The sequence below is a fragment of the Miniopterus schreibersii genome (assembly GCF_964146895.1).
Source record: "Miniopterus schreibersii genome assembly, chromosome: 8".
Lineage (NCBI taxonomy): Eukaryota > Metazoa > Chordata > Mammalia > Chiroptera > Miniopteridae > Miniopterus > Miniopterus schreibersii.
In genome coordinates this window covers 14,992,135-15,012,759 of record NC_138109.1, presented here as the reverse complement: position 1 = coordinate 15,012,759, position 20,625 = coordinate 14,992,135, and the positions used below count along the sequence as shown (strand labels likewise).

The following is a 20,625-nucleotide window of genomic DNA, read 5'->3' as shown; positions in this document are numbered from 1 at the left end:
CTGGGACCAGCTCTCTAAGGTCTTTATGTCTGAGTCTAAAGTGCCTTCACCTGCCCCCCTACACTCCCCTCACTCTTTCCTGTCATGCCCCCATCCCCCCAACCCCAAGTAGATATCAGCTCCTTATTTGCCCTTAGAATATACTTTATTGACGTTTGCCAAGGGCAGGCCCTGAGATGATGTTCCAGAGAGGGGTTTGGTAAGGCTTGTCAGGCAGCTATGTCCTGGGGGCCAGGTTGGTTCTGAGGGGAAGAAGGCCATCCACCCACTCGCACGGTCGCTCCAGGAGTGTCTGCCACAGCTGCTTCTCCTCAGGTGTGGAATCCATCCAAGGCACCTGGAGCCCGTAGCTGCTGCCTGGGCAAGGGTGGAGGTCATGGGCATGTTAGACACCTCACGTCCCAAGGAAAACCTGCCTGATCCCAGATTATGCACTGACACCGCAGTTCTCAGTGGACACTAAAGCTCACAAAAGGGCAGAAAACTGCCCATGGCCACACATTAAGCCCCTGCCTCCCAGCATGGGCTGCCCCCAGGGTCCTGCCCCACTTACCGGTGCCCAGGCTGAGGCGTGTGCCCCCAAGCTGGCGGCTGGCCAAGGCCCCATGGTCCCAGAGGGAAAGCTCAGCACAGGCCTGGCGCAGGTCAGCAGGCCCGAAGCCATCGTAAACCATGGTGTGGTTGAACACAGGGCTGAGGCTCCTTCGCACCACCCTTGTCCGTTGGCGGCTGGCCCGGCTGTCATCAGGCAGCACTGAGCTATGGGGAAGGTGGGCTGGCATCAAGTAGCTACCCGATCATACTCCTGAGAACCAACCAGTCAGAGTCCCACCTATACTCCCTCATAGTGTCCATGCCCCCTGGCTCCCACCTGAGACCTGGCCTCAAACCCTCGATACCCTAGGACCTTTACAGCAGCCTCCTCTCAGGTCTCCTGCCAGAGTAACGGCTCTGAAATGGAATTTTGCTACTCCCCAGCTCAGTGACCTTCATTGACTTCCTGCTGTCCCCCAGAGTAGTTTCCAAACTTTTTAAAGCCTTGGAGCCCTTTCTGCAAGATAAAAATATTGCTCAGAAGTACAAAACCTAAGAGACAAACAATGTTTGAATCAGGGCTGGGATCTTAGAACCTGTTTGGCCTACCTCCATTTCACTCTCTGAGGGTGGGGCAGAACCTGGGGACACCACCAGAGGTCCCCCAGAGCTTACTTTGAAAACCACTGAACTGCAGGCCCCAAAGCCTGGCCTTGCAGGTTTTCCATGGAAGGGCCCCCATGACCTCCCGGGTCTCAGCCTCAGCTCTCCAACAAGTCCTATAGGTGCCCGTCACTGAAATGCAGCTCCTCAAAGGTGTCCTCAACTCTCTGGACTCAAGCTGTCCCCTTCACCCCTGCTCAGAGGTCAAAGCCCAGACTGGGGGGGATCAAGGGTGGATGATTAGAAGGGGGTGGGGAGCTCCCAATGCCCCTCACCATTGTACGTAAGTATCCAGGGACCCTGAACGAAGAGGCACGAGGTTCTGAGCTTCCTTCACCCAGAAGTGCAGCTCCCCGCTCAGGGGCAGTCCTGCGCCTGTGGAAAAGTGGGGCTCAGACTTTGCCCCATGGACAGCCCTCCTCTTGTGGGACAGAAGTCCCCTGCTTCCCAGAGGCCCTTCCAGCTTAGTCTCTCCTGGGCGGCCACTCACCCTCAGAGCCAGCGGGGACATATTTGAGGGACAGAGAGAGCAGCCCTCGGCTGAGAAGGTCATCAGGAGAGGGTGAGACCTAGGAGAGGCAGTTGAGAGGCGGTTGGTCAGGGAAGGGGACAGACTCAAGTAAAGAGGCCCCAAGGGGGTGGAGTCTCCAGGCACCCATAGGGTATGGCTAGCAGGGTGGGAGGGATCTGTAGGAGCGGAGCCTCAAAAAAACCCTGGCCGTTGGGGTCCAGGTCTTTGCATCTAGTGGAAAGATTTCCAGGCCTAGGAGGGTCTGCAGAAGGCGCAGTCTGAGGGGCCTCCGGGAAAGCTCGGTGGGGTGAAAACCGGAGATTTGTGCCGCGAGTCCCTCTACGCGGATCAGCTGCCTCACCCGGGGCTGCAGGGGGAGCCAGACGGCCTCGGAGTCCCAGTTCCAAGTATCCAGGGGCACTTCGACTTCGCCCAGAAAGATGTTGCGACCCAGGCTTTCTCGGTGCCACACAGACAGGCTCAGCACGCGGCCTGGGAGCTCGGCCTGCTGGACAGAGTACTGGGGACAGGAGGCGCGCGTTAATGGAGCGTCGCTGATGGCCCTGGCTTCGGTGCTGCGGGAGTGTGGACTGGGGCTTGCTCCACCAGTTTCCTTACAGGGTGGAATCCTGGGGAGCCCCGAAGGGCATTAATGGGAGTCTGGACTAATGCCGAGCCCACCACTAGATTCCCTGCCGTTGTGGCAGAATGGAGGACTGGAGCGACGGGCACTGACGACACTATGGCTGCCCCTGCCACCCTGAGCCCTCAGGAAGGGACGTCCGATGCATGAACAGGGGCGGGGGGGGGAGGAAGGAGCTCCCCTCGTCGTCACAGACTTACCCGGAGAGTCTCATTGAAGACCGGGTTCAGATTCCGCTTCTTCACGGCCGTCTTGCGCTTGCTCTGCTTATCCGGGAGGAGGTAGCTTTTTACGTAGCTGGGGTGGGGGAGGTGAGGACCAGAGATAAGGGGGGGGTCCTTTCGGCACCTCCTCCCGGGCCTAAGAGCTTTCCCAGCCACAGCCTGGAACACAGCTTCCCGTGCCAGGCCTCTTGCAACTCATTACAGGAGTCATCTCACTCAACCCCACGCCTCCCAAGAACGTTGTCACTACGATTTTGGAGATCTCGGGAAACCGGCCAAGACAGGTGGTGGGGCTGCGCGGTGAGTCTCCCTGGCGCCCCGCCCGCCCGCAGGGGGCACTCACGGGTCCGAGCGGCGGCGCCGCGCGGCGGCGAGGCCCTGGCATTGGATCACTTGCACGCGCAGCTCGGCGGCGTTCGGCTCGTAGAGCAGCGAGAACTGTACGGAGCCTCGCACCTGCACCGCACCCGCCTCCGCCTCCCCCGACAGGCTCAGCAGGCTGCCGCTCAGCTGGGGGCGGGGAGAGGAGGTCAGGGCGGGGGGCAAGCTCACGTCGTAGCCCGGGAGCGTGGAAGGTTCAGATGGGGGTTATGGGGGCAAAGTGAGGTGAGGTAAAGGGCACTGCGAGGTAGCTTGCCTAGGGGCTGGAGTGTCAGGTCCCGGGGCGAGGGAGAGGTCGGGTAGGGGCTAAGTGTCAGGCTGTGGGGAGGGGGGCGCCCTCCCCTCTCTCTCCCCTCACCGTGGAGGAGTTGAGGCTGGACACGGAGGAGCTGCTGCTGAGCATGCGGTCGAGTGAGAGTCCGGGCCCCGGGGCTTCCTCCCCGTTCTCCAGGATCTCGGTCGCCGCCTGGATCTGGGGAGGGGGAAAGTGACGCGGGTGCCCTGCTTTTTCCAGCCCCTTCTCCGACGGCGCTCCGTCCCGGACGGCTCGCTCCCGGCCCGGAATCCGCTCCGGGTCTTGAGAGCAGCCGCGGGCCGCTCCCGCCTACCTGGGCTGCGCGGGGCTGCGGCTCCTCCTCTTCCCGAGCGCCGGGCTCCGGCTCTGGGTCCGCCTCGTCCTCGTAAACCTGTGTACCCCCGGGGCCAGGGGCTGGGGTGGGGCACTAGCTGCTGAACGGGCATCTCCGAGCCCGTCCCGAGCAAATCTGTAGGGGCTAGTTTACCACCCCCCTGAAGATTGGGGCCCCAGTGCTGCCCCGGGGTCGTCCTTAGAGACCACACGCCACCCCCTCCCCCCAGCGCAGGTGGAGGAAGGTCAACGCTGGTGGCTGGAAACGCTTAGAATTGCCTCTGATCCCCGCAACCTCTCTGCTCCCCAACACATCCTCCCACTTACCTTCCTGGGGCTGGGGCTCCTCTTCATGATCTGAAGCCTTTGGGGGGACATATGGTGAGGGGAAATCGGGTCCCTAAAAGAAGGGGTAGAGGTCACAGTGGGGACTAGTGATGAAAGGTTAAAAGGTTATGATGGGGTCACAGGTCAGAGGCTCCAGCTAAGGTTGCCCCCGCTTTAGGTTAGCACAGCCATCGGGGCAGGGCTGGCAACCAGCGGCAGGACCAGTTGGACCTGTACTCCACACCGCTTCACCCTTCAGTGCCTGCCCCGCCTGACTCCCAGGGTCCCAGCAGTGGGAGCCAGTAGTTTCTGAGTCCTGGACCTCGACCTGCTCAGTTGCTACTCGGCCTCTAATAGCCAGATTTAGAGATTTTCTTAGGGGTCCATACTCCCATTTGACAGAAGAGGGTGACAGACCAGGGTCTCTCGATTCTCAGGCTGGGTCTCTTTCCCAACACATCCCACCTCTACTCCACTCTATGTTCCTTTATTAGTTCACTCAGTCACTCAATACTCACCTCAGCCTCACTGAGCCTCTCCTCAGGGGCCTCATCTATGAGGAGCCTAGGAGTAGGGAGAGGTGGTTGTCAGGGACAGGACCCAGATGACTGGTAGGCACCCTCCCCTCCCTGCCATGCACACTCACCTGGGCTCCAACTCCTCTGCAGTCTCTTTCCCAGCAGCCTCAGTTTCCCCATTGCTACCCAGAGTCTGTTCTCCTACATACAGGTGAGAAGTTCTGTGAACCCCCCTTCACAGAGAGTCTGGCCTTGGGAAATGATACCCACCTCCCATAGCCCACTGAGGGGTGGTACCCAGCCAAAGGCACACAGTACCAGGGGCAGCTGGGACTGGGACTCAGGGGTCCTCTACCTGTCTACATATACTGGGTACCCCAGCCTGCACAAGGCCTGCCCTACCCTGAGGATCTCTTCTCACCCTTGGAGCTCTTTTTCTTGCGGATAGAGGCTCGGACGAGGTCAGAGCCAAGATGGGCATGGTGGTGCCGTTGGGCACGTGCTTCGTGGAACCAGTCCCCCGTCAGGATTTTCAGCTGCCCAGGGTCTGCCAGTGAAGCCCGGAGCTTGCTGAAGGATAGGGGAGGCCATGGCTGTTACCACTCATCCAACCAACATTCCTGCCACTCACTATGTGCCAGGCCCTGTACTTGGGGCCAGTGACAAAACAGCAAATCAGACTTGATCCCTGCTCTGGAGGAGCTCAGGCTGGTGGGGAGACCAAGTCCAGAATAGACAAGTACACTATAGTGATGTAGGTGCCAAGATGAATATAAGAAGGTGCCAGGTTTGTGGGAATCCAGAAGGGCTTCCCAGAGGAGGCAGCATTTGAATTGCTTCTTAAAGGACAAATTGGATTTCACCAGGTAGAGAAGTAGAAGAATTTATTTATTAAAATGACTACTATGCATAATCCCTCCTAATTCTATGAGGTAGGATTCCTTAGCCCCACTTTACAGTTGAGGAGAGTGGTGCTGGGGAGGTCAGATGAGTTGCCCAAAGTTACATAGCTAGGAGGTATCTGTCCCAAGCACTACTTATAAGTCCCATGCTCCTTTGCCACTGTGTCTTCCAGGAAGAAGGAACATCCTAGAAGTGAAAGGTGGGTGTGTTCAGGGCCTGTGGAGCACCAGGGGTGGTGGTAGGAGATGAGATGTGGGAGGCTGGCAGAGACCAATCAGGCAGGCCTTGTGGACCACACTTAGGAGCTTGCCCCTGACACAAGATGCTGAGGAGCCAAGAGAGGGTTCAGCAAGGCATATTAAGGACAGATCTGAGGAGCTCCAGCTGTGATATGGTGGGTTGGCTGGAGCAGGCAAGCCTAGAGGAGGGGAAGCTAGCAGGGAGCTGATGCAGCCTCCCTGGGAGAGGTGATAAGCTGAGCTGGCCAGGCGTGCAGGGAACCAAAAAGCAAAAACAAGAACTGCTCAAATATCTGATAGGCTGCATGTTGGTGGGGGCAGGGTTGGAGCCCCCCAGTGCCTGAGGCCCCCTACTCCTTCCCTGCCTCACCTGACCCGCCCCTCCTCCAGCTGGCGCAGGTGGGCATCTCGCTTCAGGACGTTGACAATGGCCTCCTGCTCCTCTTCTGTCAGGAAGCTGAGGTCCAACAGCCCATCGGCCTTGGGCTCTGGCTCATGCGCCATGAGGAGGTAAGGAGGAGCCCAGAGCCCCTCTTGAGATGGGTGGCCCCTCTGGGGCATCAGCTGGGGCAGTGCCCCCACTGGGCACACATGGCTCCCTGAGGGCAGATGGGGGGAAGGTCAAGCCCTGCCCAAATATAGGGCACATCCTGGAGTTGACTGCCCCTTTCTGCCCAAATATATGCTAGGTGGTGGGCAGGGTACAACCCAGGAAGGCTGAGGTCAAGGTGGCATGAGATGTACCCATGGACACATGCAAACACTGGCCCATAAACACACTCAGGGACACACTTGAAGACATATACAGAGTCACACATGCACACACACTGATACCTGTAAACACAACTGCCTACACTGAGATGTATTTCCAGTCACACATGCACACTGATGCCTGTATAAGGACAGGCACACACACACCTGTTCCTCCATGAAGGGCCCTAAGTAGTCACAGGCCCAGACCCATGCCCAAACCAAGAGATGGATCTAACATAGTCTTAAACCTGCACACAAAGGCAGGCAGGACCCACAGCACAGGGTGGGTTCACCTGTATAAGAATAAGTCCTGGGCCCAGACAGTGTGGCTCAGTGGTTGAGCATCAACCTATGATCCTGGAGACTGTGGTTCGATGCTTGCTCAGGGCACATGCCAGGGTTGTGGGCTCGATCCACAGCAGGACGCGTGCAGGAGGCAGCAGATCAATGACTCTCATCATTGATGTTTCTATCTCTCTCTCCCTCTCCTTTCCTCTCTCTGAAATCAATTAAAAAAACAACAAACAAAATGAAATAAATAAGCATTAAAAAAAAAAAGTCCTCGGACAAAGACTTGTTCCTAGATATCCCCATCACACAGTCTTTTTCCACACAGTACCACCCCCCAAATGGATTGTGAGCTCCTTGAAGTAAGGACAGGCCCTCACCCCCAAAGCCAGTACTTTGCACACAACAGATGGTTGCTAAAAGTTTGATGAATTAAAGACATCTGCACACACCTGGGGAATGAACACATACAAACATGCACATAGGCACACACACATATCTGCTCACCTCCATGCCCTGGAACCTCCCAACATGGGTCCCCTCCCTCTACCCTTCACCTCCACCCTGCCCTGGCCCATTTGGCCTTCCTGTCTGAGGCAACCTCCTCCCAGCCCACACCCCCAACTTCCTCCCCTTCCCCCCACCGAGGTAACAGCGGGACCCACCCACTCCCTCAGGCCTCTAGACCAGGAATGCCCCAGCTGCCAGTCCTGCCCTCTTGTCTAGACCCCCTGGGCCCCTTGCTCTGGCCATATGGGTCCCCCATCTCCCTGACACAGGACCTGGCTAGGGTCCCAGTGGTGGAGGCTAAGTGCTGACAAAGCAGCTCCAGCTGCTCAGGTACAGTGGTGACTCCGGAAGCAAAACATTTGCCCAGGCCTGAGGGGCGTGTGGGTGTGTGGACGTGGCAAGGGGCCCATGACTGGGCCACGGGCAGAGCAGAGCCATGGCCTGAGCCCACTGGACAATCTCTCCTTCCTATCCCTCCTGTCCCCTCCCATTCGAGGGCACCAGGCTGGGCTGCATGGGAAGGCAGGTTCTGGCTTGTCCCTGCTGCCTGCGCCCTGTGCCCTCCCAGCTGAGTCAGTGTCCAAGCCCAAGGGAGCCCTCTCCCCTGCTGCCCCACCCTCACCTGGGAGCCTGGGTTCCTGCATGTCTGCATCAGGCGTGTTGTATATAGCCTGTGTGAGGGCCTGCATGCCCTGCGTTAACACTAGTTCCTGCACACCTACTGTGTTCAAGGTATTGGATGTTGCAAATGCAATTTGGGCCCTTCTGTGGCTGGTGTGTGAGCCCACAGTGATGTCTCCGTTGAGCTGTGCTGTTTTGACAGTCGGTCCAGCAGGCATGCCTGCGTACTGAGGATCTATGAGCCTGTATATTTTGCCGGCATGAATGTCATATCATTGCCTGTGTGTCTTGTCACAGTGTGATGCTGACTGGGTGACTGTTGTCTCTGTGATGTGCTCAGTGACTTTCTGGGTGACAGTGTTGTGTGGTGTGTGCACTGTGTATTTCCTACTGTACTGTAAGTGTAACTGAGCTGTGTGCTGTGGTATGTATTCTGGTACCCCAAGGGCCACCAGGGTGTGTGTGTGTGTGTGTGTGTGTGTGTGTAGAGGTGAGAGGACATTTTGCAAAAATGACCCTGTTCTTGTCTTGCAGGTCTTCCTGGGGCTGGGCTGTGGGCACCTGAGCCCAGAGTCCCCAGCAGCACAGGCTTTCCTGTAGTCCCCTTTCCTTCCAGAGGCAGAATCAAGAGTCTGGTCCTCTCTGCTCTGTTTCAACACTATGGGATAGACCCATTGGTCAATACAAGGGTCTATCCATCTGTCTGGCTGTTCCAGTCCCAGACACACTCCCGCCTCCCCCACCCAAGGTCCCAGAGTTTGCTCAGGATACCAGGTGGCAGTGCCTGCCCCTTGGGACACTAGCAGGGGACCCTTGTCCTGAGGTATGTTACCTGTAGGGATCCAGTATGGATCCTTCGTAGGGTGGCCCCAGCTCCCCTGGCAGCCGAGTTTCAGGGACCAGGAGAAGAGCAGTGAGGGACTAAGGCTGACTCAACCCGTGGCTCAGCTCGCTCAGCAGAGTAGCTGCCCCACTAGAAGGAGGAAACACCTTCTCAGGAGGGCCTGATGCAAAACCAGGCCTGGATTCTGGTTCCCAGGCGTGCGCCTAGCCTCTGCTTTCAGAAAACCCAGAGCCGATTTGCTGGGCCCCAGAGGCCTGGGACTTGGCTCCAGCTCCACTGCCGACTTACTCTGTAACTCCTGTCACCCCTTGGCCTTGGCTGCCCCATCTGTGGAATGGGTAGCAGCCCCAATCTGTCCTCTGAGGAGCTGATGGGTATTTGCTTTGAAAGCAAAGTTAGAAACCTTTCTAAGAACCAGGGTAATGGAAGGATTGCAGACTGCAGTTAGACAACCCTGAGCAGAGTTTCTGCTCTCCACTATGATTTTGAGCAAGTCTCTTCACCATTCTGACCTGCAACTTCCTTCAATGCAAACTGTGGGCAGCGGAGTGCAAAGAGCGTATTTAAGGGAAATAAAAGTGCCTGGTACAAGCTGGCATAGAATGGGTACCAGCTGTTCCCTCTCCAACAAAGTCCCTTTTGACAACCACTGCCCCTCCATGTCCACATATGCCTCCTGGAAAGTGCTGGTCACTAGGGGTGTGTGTGTGTGTGTGTGTGTGTGTGTGTGTGTGTGTGTAGAGGTGAGGGGACCCTCTGTGCCTGAGGAATCCCTTTGAGCACCCCATTCTCCCAGATTCTGCCCCACCCTGACAATGCTTTGGGCCCTAGATTGCATTTGCTTTAAGACCATGGACCAAGGCCACACAAAAGCTTCAGGATCCCCAGAAGTCTGCTTCATTCTACTCTGCCTGTCCTGCTGTGTTCCCCTTTTTGGTATGGATTAAAGATCAGAGGGTACCTCCCAGACCCCCAAGAGAGGAGATGGGACAGGGAGAGGACTCTAAATGACACCCCACTCCTTTCCTTCCTCATCAGAACTGGCTCCAGTAATGTTATCACCATTCTGAGCACCTGAGGGTCCCTCTGCTACCTCAGCCCAAGGTCCAGCCTTCCCCATTTATTTTTTTGCAAGTCAATCTTATTTTCTGACTTTTTACTTATCTGTTAAATGGGGGTAATCCCTTTTCAGATGGTTTTCACAATTCAATGCGATCCCTGCAGGCCCTTCATAAATATACATATGCACATGACTGTCCTTAGAACCTTACTACAGACTCTGCTCCCTGTTCCTTCAGTACCCCTAGCCATCTGTGCTCCCTAATTCTCCACTGCAGAATGCTTTCCCACCTGCTGTCACCCGCTGGGGGCTCAATGCCTATGCACTGTGGCCAGTTTCTAGGCAACTTTAAATTGTAAAGAAGCCCCAGATCTGGGTTAAAATTTCCTGGAGGGCCACATGGCCCTCCATGGCTTTGGATCAATAATCTTTGGAAGCCCCACTCTCTCCCTTTTTAGAACAGGGAAAACAGCAGCCATCTCACAGGACTATCTTACAAGTTTCCTTTTTCTGATCTCCAGCGTCCATTCTCTCTTGTGATACTGCCCCAGTCCTTTGGAGAAACAGCCCCTCTCCACTTTCCCTCCTTGTGCTCCAGTGAGGCCATCTCACAGGGGGTTCCAAGTGGGGGCTCCAGAGCAAAGCTGCTGGGTTTGAACATCGTTCTATTTTTCCTATCTCTGTGACCTTGAGCAAATCAGTTTACTTCTCTGTGCTTCTTTCTTTATTGGTAAAATAGGGATGATACACTTACCTCAAAAGGGCTTTATGACAAGGCCTGGCACATAGTAAATACTCAGTAATAATTGTTGGGTGATTCTCACAGCACCTGTTTATGTCCTGTCTCTGCAAGGTGAACTGAAAATTCTGCTAGGCAGAAGCAGGTTTTAAAACTTTTTTCTATCTGTTTTGCTGTGGTTTTCCTCTGTACTGGAACTCCCCCTGCCTCCAACCAGCTCTGATGGACCCCGATATGCAAGAAAGATTTTTGAAAATGGAATGTTTCTGAAGTGGGGAGGGGGAAACTTGTCCTGGAGAAACTTCAGGCTTGGAGACCACAGCACTGCAGGGTCTGGGATGAGCTGATGGCTGACCCAGGGCTCTGAGGGCGAGCAGCAGGAGCTGTCCTCAAGGCCATACTCAGAATGAACCCGAAGGGCTCAAGATTTGGAGACCAAATCCTGTGCTAGTTCAACTAAGTGACGCGTGACCAAGGGCAAGGTTAGGAAAGACCACCTCAAGAAAGTGACTTAGTTTTCAGCTGGGCTTTGGGAAGAAAGGCCATGATTTCAGCAGGCGGGAAGCACAGGACTGGAGGTAGGCAGGCGCTAGAGAGCAGGGTGTGTGGACAGTGGAGAATGCGGGGCTCTGAAGGCCACAGAGAAGGGGAGGCTTGCTGGAGCAGGACAGTGACTGGATCACTGGGGTCAGTACAAGGAACTTGGCAATATGACTGATGATGAATATGGCCGGAGTCAGGGGCTAGGGCTCTCTTGGCCTATCCCAACTGTAGACCCCTGGGCTGTGGTTTGCTCAGCCCCAACTGTCAAGTTCCTCCCAACAGGGAGTATGGAAGGAATTTCAACATTCATTTACCTTGAAGAGAAAGCTTTGGAATGGTAGGTGAGGAATGGTGGGAACTCCCAGACCTGGGCCCAGGGCAGGATATATTTGAAGGATGCTCTGCCCCTATAAGCCAGGCACTGGGTAAAGACTTAACCAGACCCCTTGCCAGGGGAAGAGGTACCCAAGGACACCAAGGAGATATAAGTTGAAGAGGTGAAGGGACCAATGAAGGGGGAAAACAAGGACAAGGCACTTTCTGGAGTTAAAACTCTTTATTGTCCCATCCAGGGAGCCCCACACATAGGAATCCACGGGGCAGAGGTTAGGGGGCAGCACAGGCCCTTCACACAATAGAAGAGGGAGCCAAGGTAGGTGGGAGGAAACCACTCCCCTTCAGCTCCCTGATGGCTCTGGCTGCTCTATGGCCCCCACATCTTGGACCCAAGGGGTGCCATCACCAGCATGAGGTCCACACCTGGGGCCAGGGCCAGGCTTTGTTTCTACTGTTCTGATGAACAGGATGTCACTCTGGACACATCAGTGTCACTCATTTCTCCAGCCTGACTAGGGGAGCCCAGGCCCTGAATTGCAGGGGGAGATGGGCCCAAGTGCTTGGAGGCCCTGGGAGAATGGGAAGAGGGGCTGCATGGTCTGGAGGGCCCCAGGAGATGGGGCATAAACTACCCCTAGTGCAACTTCTGGCCAAAGGAGGGCCCATCCAGCCCAACTGGACCATTCTAGAGGCCAGTGGTGAGGGCCCCAGAGCAGCTTAGTTTATTGGGACTTCCTAGTGTACCCCGCCCACCCCAGGATCAGAGCCTGGCAGGAGAACAGGCTCCAAATCCAGCTCTGGCCCTGTCTGGTGGGTCCAAATGGCCTCCCTTCCCCCACCAGGCACCAAACTGAGGCAGTGGAAGCCCAGCAGGCAGCACAGGAGCAGCTCTACAGAGAAAAGCTAAAGCCTTTCCAACAGATGAACAGAGAGGGTGCTTCAAGCACGGGGCTCACCAGCCTGGGAAGAAGGGTCAGGGAACTTCTGAGTGACCAGGGAGACACAACAGGCAACTAACTACACACCCCAACCCCTGCTCATCCTCAGCCCTATGCCATCCCACCTAGCCCAGACCCCTGGGTCAAAACCAGCAGCAGGCTCATCCCTGCTTTTTGGGGTGAGGAGAAAGAATCTGGAACTGAAAGGAGTGGCGGGTCCAGGGCCACGAGGCAGCCATCACCGAAGGTTAAACACCAGGCTGGTGGTTAAGATGATGACCAGGAGGATGACGAAGGGTAGCCAGGTCTTCACGAAGGCCCCGACGCTAATGGGGGAGAGGGGAGCATGGGTGGAAAGGCCTGGTGAGTGAGCATGCCACCCAGAGCCCCCTCCATCCAAACCCAGGAGGCGCTCCTGTCCCTGAGGAAGCTCCTGGAACCACACCTTCACTCTCTAATTTGGTCACTGGGCTGGGCATGGTGCCCACTATGGAGCACTGCCAACAATAGTCCTGGGCAGGAGCTAGTCCAGGTGGAGATGTGACACCTCTCTGGGTGGGTTACAGAAGATGTGCCCACCTTCTCTAGGCCTTATTGGCTCCATCTACAATCACCCCAGTCTCTGGGGAGAGGTCTCCAATGAGAGGACCAGGAACTTGTCTGGGCATGAAAACCAGGAGCATTATCTGCCCACAGCTCTCATAATGGGGCCCCCGGGGAGGGGAGGAGTCAGCAAGCGTTAGCATTGTTGTGGCTGGAGTCAGGGCTCTGGGTACAACTCCGGCTCTGTTTCAGTGTGTGTGACCACAGTTATAGACTTCTTCTCAGGGGACCTCTAAAAGCCTTTGGACTAAAAAGGCTCGAGAGCCTCCTTTTCAGACGCTCTTAATGATGAGGGCAGTTAGAGTAAAGCCTGGCTGCCTAGGTGCGTGCTGGCTCCAAGTGGACAGGTCATTCAACCTCTCTGAGTTGCCTGTACCTGTGAATTGGGACTAATACCTTTGACCCTACAGGTCATGAGGCTGTGGCTTCCAAGGTCCTCCCAGGCCACCACCGGGGCCCACCTGCCCAGACCCTGCCTCAGATGATGGATGCTGGGAAGGGACCACGTGGGGCAGTTACCCATTCTCCTATGAATGTTTACCTGTTCACTTGACCCGCACACAGGGTTCTGTGCACTCACAGCCTCCCTGAGGAGCCAGAATCTTTATCTCCATTTTACCAAGAACAGCTGAGAGGCCAAGGCAGTTACCCAAGATCTCACAGTGAGCAAGTGACAGAGCTGAGCTTGATACCCAGGTGGAGCTGACCTTCAGCACAGCCACCTCCCTCTCCACCAGGAACTCAGCTAGTTGTTCTAGAACCTTCAACATCTCCAACCAACATCTGCTTTGTTAGCTGCAGGACTCCAGAAATGGCCCTGCTGGGATCCTTGGGAGAGCAGCCCCAGGGGACAGTGGGGGGTGGGTAGCTCACCTGACATATTTTCCATAGAGTAGGCAGAAGAAGCAGAGTGTTACCATGTTCCAGTTGGTGCTGTTGTTGTAGCGCATCAGGTTCAGGGCCAACGCCACGTGTGAATGGCAGTTGTCACAGCAGAGGTTGTGCTGGAGATGCAGGAAGGCGGGGTCAGGCCGGGCTAGGGGGAAGCTCCCATCCTGGTTCCCACCCTCAGGAGTGGCTCGCCTACCATGCGGTGCTTGTATTCCTCAGAAGCATCATGCACAGCTGTGTCCCACGCATTGGGCCCGCTAGCGTATACCCGAGCAGGATCCAACTTCCAGTACCTGAGGGGAGAGGGAGGCTCTGGACACTGGCTCAGCTCGACCAGTGTTCTCTGATGCCCACTCTGTGCAGGGCCCTGAGCTGGGTGCTGAAATTGCAGGGGTAAGCCAGGTCCAGGGAAGGAAGAGTCAGTTCCAGGTCCGTGTAACAGTGTGATGTGCCCAATGCCACGTGGATCCTGGGGACGACATGAATTCAGCTGGGGGTGTGAGAGGCTTCCTGGGGTGACAGTGAGCCCAGCCTGAGGAAGAGGAGTCAGCCAGGCACAGAGCAGGGATTGGGTATTCTAGGCAGAGGGGACAGCTGAAACAGGGGAAGAACAGGGTGATGAGATACTGGACGGTGAGGCTGGAGATATAGCAGAGCCATGTTGTAGAGGACTTGAATGTCACTCTGAGGAGTTTATCCATCAGAAAGCATTCTCCCCCGTCTCCCCACATGGGAGGTTAGGGTGAGGTGGGAGAGCAGCTGGTGAAGCTAAAGCTCATAAGCCTCAAGCTGGGTGAGACCCCCGAGGGGGTACTGGGGGGTCAGTGCCCCCTCCGGCTGTGAGTGGAATGGCTGGGCACAGAAACCTAGAGTAGCAATTTTCAAAGGTCTGCCCCAAGACACTTTTTTTTTTTTTAATCCTCACCAGAGGATATCTTTCCCATTGCTTTTCGGGGGAGGGGAGAAACAGCCACGTGAGAGACACATCTACTGGTTGCCTCCTGCACTTGCCCTGACTGGAGCCAGGGATCAAGCCTGCAACCGAGGTATGTGCCCCTGGCCGGAATTAAACCCGGGACCCTTCAGTCTGTGGACCGATGCTTTAACCACTGAGCCAAACCAGCTGGGGCACCCCAAGAATTTTTAAAACATGCAATACCTGACTATTTAGTGAGGGCACTGACTTCTTTTCCATTAGATTGTCAAAGAAAAACAAATCACAGTCAACACAACAGCTGTCCGGTGTGAATTAATCAGATCGGCAAAAAATATGTTTTTTGGTGTGCTGCAGAATTTCAGTAATTAGTTTATGTGTGCCAGGAGATGAAAAAGGTTGAAAATCGCTGGCTTAGAGACAGGGGACCAGTGAGAAAGCAACATGGCCTGGGCAGGGGCTGCTCAAGGGTTCCTGCCCAGAAATGGATGCCAGGAGCCTCAAACAGCAGCCTGGCAGCAGACACCCAGCTCAGAGGCCCTAGGCCCGCATTTTCACCTGCCTGAGGAAGCCAGCAGGCTGCCTCTGCTGCGTGGGACACCAACTCCTCCCTGGGCCCCGGCTTCTTCTGAATGCAGCCTCTGGCAACAGGGCACCTGATGCTGTTCTGAGCATACAGATGACAGAGGCATTGTAACCAGAACCACATTTGAGATGGGCCCTCCAAGAGAGAAAAAAATTAAAGCAAACTAGCAATAGCTCCCGGAGGACTTGAACTGCTTTAATTCTTGCCAACCAGAACTTTCCAGAGGAGTCCAAACAATGCCTCCCCTACACTTTAAATGGAGTGTTTGCTCCTTCAGAGGCAGGAGAAAGAGTCTAGGTTTTGGAGTAAGACAGACCTGGGTATGAGTCCCAGCTCTGCCACTTCCTGTGTGATCTTGACCAAGTCTCTTCCCTTTCCTCACCCTTCCAATGGAGCTGAAAACATGACTTGAAGAGTTGAGGCAAGGCCTAGCTGGCCTGTGGATAAAGGACCCAGCCAGGAGGAACCTGGTCGTAGGACCAGTCACATGGGTGTTCATCACTTACTTGGCAGGCTTCCCAAAGGCCATGTTGTCTTCCTATTGAGAGACAAGAGGAGAGGTCAGTGGGGAACCCGCATCCAGCCCGGAAGATAGACCTGGGTTGGTGGTGGAAGCGCAGTGACTTAGGAGGTGCTGGGTGGGCAGCAATGGGGCCTGTGCCTTGCTCTGGGGCTGGTTCAGTATGTGAAGTGCCAGTAGCAGCATGTTTGTGGGAAGAAGGCAGCAGGGTAGGAGTGTACAGAGCACTGTACACCAAGACAAGGACTCTGGGTGCCAGCCACACTGCCCCTGGGTGTGGCTCCAAGTTAATTCTCTCACTCTCTCTGGGCCTCACTTTCTCCAAGTTCTCTGGTCAATTTCTGATTTTTGATCACAGAGAGGCAGTTTCCTTTGTGGTATGAATGAGGACACCCTCTGACCTCCTGACCCAATAGCAGTGCCCATACAGAGAGCCCGTCTCTGCATCTGCAAGTCTGACTGCATTCAGAGCAGGACACGGAAGGGGGTGGGGCTAGAGGGGCCTTCAATGAGGGAGGCATTTCAGCCAACTCCTAGACCTACCATATAAGATGTGTGGTATGGGAGTGATGCAGGGTCAGATTCTGGGTTCAGAATCTGCTGACAGCTGGCCAAAGATGAATTACCATAAAAGTATATGACAGTGAAAGCAATGGATATGAAAGCCCTTTTTGTGTTAAGATGATCATGACAACTATTAATATAAACACGTTGAAGCCACCATATACTTTTACTTCAGCCTTTGATGAAGCTGCAATCTCGAAATAGATAGGATGCTGCCTACGTATTTGGAACAAGCCCACTACACCCATCTTGGCACATCCCCCCCAAAAGACCTGAGAACATAGCTGATTCATTATAGAAGGTCCACCCCCTCTTCTCCATGGCCATACCCAGGGAATCATGTCAGCCTCCCCTGTGCCCCCACCTTGTGACTCCCACCTTCTGAAGGTCCAGAGATGTGGTTCCTGGATGATCTGACTCTCCATTCTTGCCTCTAACCCCTACCCGTGTCTCAGTACCCAAGGGGTGGGCAAAGGGCTGGGTCAGTTACTTAAGAATCCTTCTGGCCACACTGCCCTTCTGGCCTGTCCTGGAGGCAAGAGAAGGGGTAAAGGGGTCACTGGTGAGGAGCAGAGGACCAGGGCCGGGGCTGTGTGCTACCTGCATTCTCTTGGGTCTTGGGGAGACAGGAAGCTGTCTGTGGGCAAGAGAGGCCAACCTTCCACTTAAGCCTTGAAACCCTCCAGAGGGGAGAAGGGGGACTCACCGAGACAAAGTAGGGGCCAGCAAAGTCCCGAATGACTCCTGTGGATGTACAGATGCCCATGTGGCCAATGATGGGGAAGAACCACCTGCGAGAAAAGGACAGGGAAGGAGCTGAGCTTAGAGGGTCTTTCAGCTGGTTAGACAGACGCCAGGGACACTAAATCTAGTGTGAGAGCATGTGACTGTAACACTGTGTGATGTATGCCAGAGGGTGGCTGGAGGGGCCAGGGAAGCACAGAAGAGGGGCAGGTGCACATGAACAGGACAGCGGGATACCACCCCAGCCCCACAGAACAGCTATGACGAAAGGATGATAATGTCGAGTGGGTGAGGATGGGGAGCAGCTGGATGCTCATTCACCGCCGGCAGGAGTTACCCATTCCCATCTCTGCCAGTGAGAGGCGGGCAGTAACGATATCACTTCAACGAAGGGCTACTGTGAGGATTAAATAGGGACATACTTTGTGAAGTGCTTAGCACACTTCCTTGCACTTGGTAGTTGCTCAATGTTGTTATCATGATGTGTTCAATAAATACTTGCTATCTGATTGGCTGCACTGGCATAGAGTAAGCTGCTGAAGACCCATAGTGGCCATAGGATGGACACTCAGAATTATGTGAGACCCTAACCTCAGGCCCCTCCTTCCCCTCAATTCCTTTCATCTAGTTAGGGAGAGGGTCTGGGACCAGTATTCCACATACCACAGCTGTGCCAGCATCTGCTGATGGAAATTAAGAGTGAAGGCTGGAGACAACAGATCCCTGTACCCAGGGAAGCCCCAAAGAAGAAACTCTCAAAAGTATTTGTCAGTCCGGAAGCTTCATGAAGGCAAGCTCCACAGCTGCTTTCTATGCAGATCTAGTACATACTAGGTCCTCAATAACTATTTATTGAATGAATGAATGAATGAGTGAATGAGTTACTGATGTTGGAGCTTCCATCTGGGAAGATAGAATATCTCAATGCAAAAAGCCCCATGGTGGCTTCTAAGCCTTTATTTCCTCATCTATAAAATGGGATGACAGTATCTATTTTCATTAGGTTGATGTAAGGACTGAATGAGGGTGAGCATAAAATGTTTGGCCTAGAACAGAGTAAGTATCCAATCTTAGTTGTTTTTATTAGTAATAGTAGCTATTATCTGACTTTTCATGCAGAATTATCAACATCTCTGAGGGGGTGGACACATCTTTGGATTCAGCTGCCTCCTCTCTGATCCCTCATCCAAAGACAGATGACAGTTCCTTGTGCCACATCTATTCCTAGTTCTGTGCTCTAGACCAGCAATCATCACAATGTATGAGGATGGTAGTTCTGCTGGAGGGTGTCTTTCTATGGGAACATGAGCCCTTTGATGAGGCACTCTGGTATATTCATCTTGGTCTTATGAACACTGTACACAGATCTGAATAGAAATGGGGTGTGAATTGTTCTTGGCCCAGATGACTGGGGATTATGGTGCCTCTACCTCATGTTGCTATCAGCTCTTTAAAGAGCAGAGGACTCCACAAATGTGTTTTTGAGAACAGAGAAAAACCAAAGAGATCTTAGGATAACAAGACAGGTTTTAGCAAAACAAATACATTCCCTGTCCCTTCCAGTTATTCATTCTTCCATTAACATTTTATTTTCTGAGTTCTCTTATAAGTTTACTTGTTTACTATCTCCTTCCACTATGATTTAAACACTATGAAAGCCCTGGCTGGTGTGTCTCAGTTGGTTGGAACCTTGTCTTGTATACCAAAAGATGGCAGTTCGATTCCTGGTCAGGGCATGTATAGGAGGCAACCAATCAATGTTTCTTTCTCAATAAAAAACAAAACAAAACAGTGAGGCCGGCGTGGCTCAGCAGCTGAGCATCGACCTATGATCCAGGAGATTGAGGTTCAATTCTGCGTCAGGGCACATGCTGGGTTGTGGGCTCCATCCCTAGCAGGGGACGTGCAGGAGGCAACCGATCAATGACCCTCTCTCATCATTGATGTTTCTATCTCTCTCCCTCCCTCTCCCTTCCTCTCTTTGAAATCAATAAAGATATACTTAAAAACAAAAACACAACAACATATCAGATGAGGATTTAAAAAATTTTTAAAAAGAGGAAACGCAAAACAATTGAAGTATTTTTACATAAGACAAAAATTAAGGTCATTTTAGGATCGGCAACATATAAGGTAAAAATGATCCTTTTCCCACACCAGTTAGCTATTCTTGATAAAGGAAACAAGTCTATCCCATCAGGTGAGAGAGGATAGGATGTAGTCAAAAGAGAGCAAGTTATGGAGTCAGAAGACTGAGTTTGGGATACCTTTGCTTAGTGGGGTGTGAACTTGATCAAGGCATTTAATGATACAAAGAGCTCAGCTTCATCATCTGAGAAGGTAATGCCTACCTTAGAAAGTGGCTGCAAAATTCAGAGAAAATGGGTGAGAAAGAGCTTGGGCAACTGTCCAACACTGTGAGGAGTGGTTATTATCGGTGTCAAGGCTGAAGCAGGAAGGCAAACCAGCTCCCCCCAACTAGGAGCTTCTTGCTAAAAGGCAGTAGCATTACCTGCTTTCTCTCCTGACAAAAGCTAATGACACAGAAAGAACCTCTGTCTGGGAGGGAAACACGCTTTGCAACTGAGATGGTGTGTAATCTCCAGTCTCATCTGTAAGACAAAGAGTTGGACTCCCGGATCTCTGGGGACCCTAACAATGTTGACAACCCAGGAGCCAGTACGATCCCAGCAAACTCCTCCAGACTGGGCAGGTTATCTTGCGTACAGGAAGTGATCAGCAAGCATTTGCTCAAGAAATGAATAAACCACTGAATGAATGAAGATGTCTTCTCAGACCATGTTAGGGGCCCCTCTTGTGTACGAGCTTCCCGGCCACAGAACCTTTCCCGCTGGTCTACAACTGTCTTTCTCCCTGACTACACGGGTGCAATGAGGGCGGGGAGCACGTCCCATCGTCAGCAGAAACTGGCACCGCGCCGGGCAAGGCCTATTGGCCTGACCCAAGGGACGGGCTTGCTGTGGACTGAGGCCGGAGGCTGGCCCAGGGCGGCCCGAGGACTCCGAGCGGACCGAGGCTCTCCAACTCCCACAAGTGGATAATGGAGGAAACTCACGTGAGCACCGGGATGGGCGTCCACACCACGCAGTAGGGGAAGCGGCTCCGCTCCACATCCATGGCGACGCCGCCAGAGCCGCTAAACTGTTTCTTGTCCGTCTCGGCCGCCGTCGGCTCCTCCACTTCCGCCATTCCAGGCGGGGGTGACCGAGGCGACAGGAGAGGCGAAACCCCTTCCGCTTCCGCCATGCTGCGCGCGCCCCGCTCCGGCCGGCCGGCCCCCGCTCGGTCGCTGCTCTCCGCGTGGCGTCACTTCCTGGAACTGGGGTCCGCCCAGCTTGGCCTTCCCTCCGGGAATTGGAGTCGCATCCCTTGGGGCCGGGGTGCCTGGCCCCTTGCCCTCGGCGCCCGCCAGCCCCCGGGTTTGCGCCTGCAGTGAACGGCAGCGGCAGGGATGCCCGCAGGCAGCGCGCAGTCTAGCGCCCCAGACCGACCCAGAACTCTAATCAGTAAGCTGACGGCTCGCTCCTAAAAGATGTGATACAGTCGCTATGTATTGAGC

At 54.3% G+C, this 20,625-nt stretch overlaps 2 protein-coding genes across 2 annotated transcripts; both read right to left on the bottom strand.

Moving 5' to 3' along the window:
- Positions 1–129: 129 nt before the first annotated feature.
- On the bottom strand, positions 130–8,703 carry SYTL1 (synaptotagmin like 1). Its single transcript, XM_081145169.1, has 15 exons — positions 8,576–8,703; positions 5,942–6,170; positions 4,851–4,999; positions 4,558–4,630; positions 4,430–4,475; positions 3,912–3,984; positions 3,565–3,665; positions 3,315–3,428; positions 2,919–3,085; positions 2,552–2,648; positions 2,070–2,228; positions 1,688–1,766; positions 1,473–1,572; positions 554–759; positions 130–357 (listed from the first exon to the last, which is right to left on the bottom strand). Exons 2-15 carry the CDS (start codon positions 6,130–6,132, stop codon positions 218–220), a joined length of 1,695 nt encoding a protein of 564 aa, XP_081001295.1. The 5' UTR covers positions 6,133–6,170; positions 8,576–8,703; the 3' UTR covers positions 130–217.
- A 2,761-nt stretch (positions 8,704–11,464) lies between these two features.
- Positions 11,465–20,387, bottom strand: TMEM222 (transmembrane protein 222). The gene is made up of 6 exons (XM_081145976.1): positions 20,122–20,387; positions 17,008–17,092; positions 15,724–15,755; positions 13,894–13,990; positions 13,680–13,810; positions 11,465–12,529 (listed from the first exon to the last, which is right to left on the bottom strand). Exons 1-6 carry the CDS (start codon positions 20,310–20,312, stop codon positions 12,442–12,444), a joined length of 624 nt encoding a protein of 207 aa, XP_081002102.1. The 5' UTR covers positions 20,313–20,387; the 3' UTR covers positions 11,465–12,441.
- Positions 20,388–20,625: the final 238 nt, after the last annotated feature.